Source organism: Lycium ferocissimum, chromosome 10 (genome assembly GCF_029784015.1).
Source record: "Lycium ferocissimum isolate CSIRO_LF1 chromosome 10, AGI_CSIRO_Lferr_CH_V1, whole genome shotgun sequence".
NCBI classification, from domain to species: Eukaryota; Viridiplantae; Streptophyta; class Magnoliopsida; order Solanales; family Solanaceae; genus Lycium; species Lycium ferocissimum.
The window spans coordinates 60737918-60743948 of record NC_081351.1 but is presented as its reverse complement, the minus strand read 5'-3'; the positions used below and the strand labels follow the sequence as shown (position 1 = coordinate 60743948).

Genomic DNA, 6031 nt, shown 5'->3' with positions numbered 1-6031 from the left:
GGAAATAATACAAACAAATTGAAACAAATATTTCTTTTTCACTTTATGGAGAAAATCTATTCTAAAAATAATTCTTCATCTGCTTCTTAGCTGTATTTATATTTATTTTACTATATTATATAAGAGCAAATGTGAGGACTTTTGTAGTCCTCACAATAATTTCCCAATTTTTTAAAAACTTTTTAATTAATTACTTTTATGTCCTAATCTTATTTATTTAAGTCAATTTTTTTTGTTTTTTTGTTTTTAAAGTTTTTACTTTTCAAAAGCCTATCGAACGCACTTTTTTGTATTTCTCACAATAATTTTCAATTTTTTTTAAAACTTTTTAATTAATTACTTTTAGGTCCTAATCTTATTTATTTAAGTCAATTTTTTTGTTTTTTGCTTTTTAAAGCTTTACTTTTTCAAAAGCCTATCGAACCTCCTACCTCATTTTTCACGTTCTTGATTTTTCGACGGGTGCTCGATATCCGCATTTGAGCCCAATTAATCGTATAATTGCATCGCATTGCGCCTATTCGGGGGGGGGGGGGGGGGGGCGCTTCCTCCAAAGATTTTTTTCCATATCCATTGCTCAACCCCTAATCCCCGAAAGAGAGTGAGCAGCTCCATCTGCTGCACAAGTTAAATTATGTATTTATCTTAAAAGTTCATTAACTATGTATAGATTATTTATTTAGAACTAAATAACTTCAGAAAATTAGGATACATAAGTTATAATGTCAAATTCTGGTTTCAAATTTGATTTGAATTAAATAATTTCATCAAAATGGAAGTTAAAATATTAAGTGAGCGGAATGAAAATTTTGTTTTCATATAACTACCCACTTGCGACTAACAATTTGAGATGGGTATATTGTTGTTGTTATTGCATTACACTTGCACTTAACACAAATTATATTTCTTTATTAAAATATCTACTTTTATATCAGAAGTAAATGCGCAAGACGCCCACATAACTAGTATATATATTAAGAAAGATCTTCCAGCCTACAAACCTCCAAAGTAGTAGAGTCTGTAAAAGTGTGGAAGAGTTGTCACATCTAAACAACCACCTCCACATATATGCGAGAAAATGGTGTTCTAACTTCTATACATGTTCACATGTCCAAATACCATTATTCGGCAGATGACTAATCCCAAATTCCCAATATACGACAATGAATGAACACCACCAGATAGAATATTTGTGGTTTCTCTTCATTTTGATTTGTTTGATAAGCGGTGGTTGAATTAAAGCCTTTTTGCGTAATTCATTTGCTTAAAATGAAATGTTTTTATATTTCCTCTCGCCCATGCTTAGCTTTTTCCCCCTTGAATAATGAGTTCCACTAAGGAATAAAACGTGCTCCTCGTAAATCTGATAAAAGTTAGATAACAGAGGTGCTTATCGGTCAGTTCGGTTCGATTTTGCTTATTACAGATTCGATTTATCGATTTTTAGTTTGTAAAAACGTTAAACTAATAACCAAACCGATAAAATATTCGTTATCGATTTTCGGTTTATCGGTTTTTAGTCCTTAACGGTTCGATTTTTGGGTTTAACCAATAAAAAATGCTTCGCTAATTTTTTTTGCATTCCCTTGTTTTCACAATCAAGCAAAAAATCATCATATTATAATGGACTTTCAAATTGTTTAATGCATTCTAAACGGTGAAAGTACAAATGATAAGCAAATTAAGAGAATAAGTTGTGCCTGCGGTAAGAATTTAGACATAAGATTTGTATTTAAAAATTAAAATTTAAAATCACTATTATATAATTAGGGGTAAAAAGATAATTTTAATATAAGCTTATTGGGTTATCAGTTTAACCATTAACTAAATCCTTAAAATCGGAAACCGATTTAATCGATAACCCAATAACCCGCTACCGCTAAACCAATTAACTTTGCATGTACCTTAAGAACTAATAAATGAAATATGTTGTTTACCATAACACTCATATTAATTGGTGTGTAGTCTCAATAGAGTCGGAAAATGACTTGAAAATAAGTAATTAATATTAAGGATAAAACAAGAAAAAACGGCTTGTCTTTCTCTTTATATAATAAATGGACAAGTAAAAGTGAACGAAGAAAGTATGCATTATGATTTAGATATGTGAAGCATTATGATTTAGATATGTGAATCTGAATATACATCAAAATATTAAGATATTGGCTTAATGCATATGTGGCCCCCTAAACTTTTTTTCTCTCTTCATTTTGGCACCTCAATTAAGTATTATTTCTATTGAACTCTTGAACTCGTTATGAAATGTGTCTATCAAACACAATCCGACTTACATAGAATTCCATCTTCAATGTAGCAATATGCTAATATATATTCTAATTTAATTATGCATCTTTTAGCTAAGATTAACAGTAGTTGAGAGGGAAAAAAGAGTAGCTCACCTAAGCTGGCAGTAGAAAAGCAGAACCTGCAGAAACCGACACATTCATGACCTAAAGAATACCTTACCACATGTCTAAAATTTACGCCACCTTTATTTCTTCAATTTAATTCTGCTTCTAATAAAAATCAAATTTAGGGAGTTTGATAGACATACTTAAGTTTGATAGACATACTTGAGAACGAGTTCAATAGAAATAACATTTAGTTGAAGTGTCAAAATGAAAAAAAGGACAAGTTTAAGAGCACGCATAGCATTAAGCTTAAGATATTTTATTAAGATTTGATACTTAACGTGTGAGTAAAACTTAACGAAGTTGAGGTATATTTGAACTAGTTATATAATGTCAGAGCTATTTTTGAACTAATAATATAACGGAACGTATATTCGATCTTTTCCTGAAAGTACATGGATATGTTTGTCCTCTACAAAAAGATACTGTAGTGTAGAACAACTCTTTTTTTCTTTGTTCTTTTCTTTTTTCGGGGAATTCTCGGGATATGCCAACTGCATATGAAGCAGTGCACCACGCTACTTTGAACTTCACAAATCATTAAAAAATACAAAATCAAATCAATAATACTTCTTCACCTAATCTAACATTTATCATCGTCATCAATCTTCTCTGCAATTGTTCCAATATTACGTATTGAATTTGGGAGTAACAAATCAAAGAGACAAAATCTTGAGAAACCCTTCATAGGTAACACCACCATTTTCATCATTATTACCACGGCCCAATTTAATCATAGCCTTAACATCATCATCATCAACTTGAAGCCCAGCACAATTCAAATAACTCTTCAGATCCTCAACCCCAACTTTGCCATCACCATCTTTATCCATCACCTTGAAAACATCTTCCATTACATTCACCCTTCTAGAACTATCTAGAACCTTCTGGAATTCCTCGAATTCCACGTACCCGTCTTTGTTGGAATCTGCAACCGTCATCATCGTACCAATGACGTCATCCTCGGAATCTCCGAGGAATTCGCCGTATGATGTTCGGAGATCGTTGGTGCTTATCTTACCATCACGGTCAACGTCTAAAACGTCGAATGCTGACCGGAGATTTGGCTTTCCTGTGGCCTTAGAATGCAAAGCACTTCCCGTTGGACACATGATATATTTTTGACAGTAATTGAAAAACTTTAGGCGTTAGGAAAGAAAAGCGTATAGAGAATGTAGGAGTAAATTGTTGGCGAATTTATAGGAGAAGTCCCCGGGATACGCAAAGCTTGGTTGACAAGTTTTTTTGAATTTGGACTTGGGCTATTTACAATTATTTTATAATATTTGGGGGCAATTTATAATATTTGAGACTTCGTGTGAACGAATCGGTCATACACGAATATGATGTGCGTATGGGATGACATCAATAGACCGAATATCAACTTATGTTTATTGGCAAAAGGCTCAAAAATGCGCCTTAACCTATTAAAAATAATTCAAAAAAGCATCTATTTCGTATTTCTGATGTCGTGTCAAAATATGGTGGAATTTATTCCGAATATATTAATGGTAGTTGTATTCCACATAGTACTAAGCTTTCCTTGGACCCATTATTTTCTTCCTCAATTTGTGTACTCCAAGTCGTCGCTTCTCTCTCTTAACGAACTTTAAATAAATAAAACATTTTTATTTCTAACTCACTACTCTTTTCGTCGCAATTTATACGGGGTGTTTAACTGGACACAAAACTTAATTTTTTTTTTTTTAAGCTTGTGGTCTAAAATAAGCTAAAGAAATTTTGTGATTAGAAATAATTCCATTAAGATTAAAGTGAGAATTTTAAAGTTAAATTATTGCTAATTATAGATTTTTTTTTTAATTGACTAAAAATGAAAGTGTGACATATAAATTGTGAGTATTTACTCTTTCCACTACATAAATCTCAATTTCTTAGAAACTACGGTTCAAATTGTATCGTTTCACATTTTAAATTAGTTGCTTCTAGCCGCTATCGACCATATGTTAAGAATAAAATGTCTTGGTTCATGTCACAATATCACATCATTTGAATTTCAGTTACTCCTTTATCTCAAATTATATGATATAATTTGAATTTCGAGAGTTACTATCTTTAAATTTTCTTATAAATAATTTATATATGTAGAAACTAGTAAAAAGTTACTTTAAGTCATAATAATTAAAAAATTAAAATATTTAAAGGCATAAATTAAGATTAAATTTTTTATTATTTAACCCTCGAAAAACAAAAATTGTTCGGCGACCGGAAAAGTATTTATTATCACTGTTTGCAATAAGGTTAAGATGTCACATTTTGATTTGTTGTGCCGTTTAAAGAAAACTGTAAGTTTCAGTTGGACATTTTTTTTTATGTCGTTCCAGGCTATTTCATTCACAATGGACAAAATAATTTACCTACCGACCTATTAGGATCTTAGCCGCACTTAGGAAGTCAAAAAAGGGCTGGATTCCAGCGTACAAATTTCAAACGGCTAGAGTACAAAAAATTCACATCCACTGATTTATGCCTCACAGTCACAGAGACACCACATACATATTAGCTCACATGTCCAAAATACCGTAATTCAGTTCAGTAGATGACTAAAATGAAGAGCCGACAGGAGGTTGAAGACAGTAAAGCAAGGTTTCAGGCCACAAACTTTTAAAGATCCCAATTTTTATCAATACGTGATAGGTTTATAGGTCAAATTAATTAATATTACGTTGAGTACTTTAAACTAAAAAAAATATAGTTTTAATAAGAAAATATATCTTTTAATATTGTGATTGATAATCGATTGAGCGAAAATTGGGAAAAGAGGCGCTCCCCTAAACCATTCCCTTAGGGATTGTGTAGTTTGTAAACAAGTAATATCGAAATTATAATATGAGGATTTTAATACTGAAATCAAGTAATGATCGGAATATTGTAATGATCTCCACTCAATTTACGCAATTAATCAACATAAATGAAGAACAACAATTTTTTGGGACAACTTTCTTTTATATATAAAACTGGAAAAATGGAACTTAAACAATAGATCTGAAAATGCTTAATAAAACTATAATAAGGGATAGCATCAATTCGCCATTGATGAGAATAGATCTGCAGAAGAAGAAGAAGAGAAGAAGAATTTAGAAGAAGAAGAGTGGACTGTAGAAGAAGAAAAAGAAGTCGAGAAGATGAAATTGCACCTGATTTTCCTTCCAGTATTTTTACTCTCCTCTGACACTTATAACAAACTTCTGATGACCTGGCAATATCTTGGCCTTGCAGCTCATTAGCTCTCTTCTAATCTCAGCCGCCCGTTTTAAAAGTTAGTTAATATGCTCCTTGCTACTCAATTTCGAACCCAGCTAGCAACAACAATTATCCTCTACTAATCCTTCATTATTTCTACTAACTCTACTAATTTAATTAGCTAATATAGTGAGATCATGACATACCCTCCTCCATCAAAACATCCTTGACCTCAAGGATGGGAATCAAAACCTGGAAATTTAGCTTGAAGGAACTGATAGTCTTCCCAAGTGGCATCCTTAGGTGGTAAATTGGACCATTGCACCAGTACCTTAACCATAGCCACATTATTCTTCTTCACCATCTGCCTTTGGAGAATTGCTACTGGATGAACAAGAAATTGATCATCATCACCAAGA

At 31.9% G+C, this 6031-nt stretch overlaps 1 protein-coding gene across 1 annotated transcript; it reads right to left on the bottom strand.

Annotated features, from left to right (window-relative positions):
* Window positions 1–2753: 2753 nt before the first annotated feature.
* On the bottom strand, window positions 2754–3682 carry LOC132032477 (calcium-binding protein CP1-like). The gene has a single exon (XM_059422096.1). The coding sequence runs from the start codon at window positions 3521–3523 to the stop codon at window positions 3068–3070; it is 456 nt and encodes a 151-aa protein (XP_059278079.1). The 5' UTR covers window positions 3524–3682; the 3' UTR covers window positions 2754–3067.
* Window positions 3683–6031: the final 2349 nt, after the last annotated feature.

Excerpts from the sequence above, each read along its gene's own strand:
- LOC132032477 (XM_059422096.1), bottom strand. The coding sequence starts at position 3,523 with ATGTGTCCAACGGGAAGTGCTTTGCATTCTAAGGCCACAGGAAAGCCA.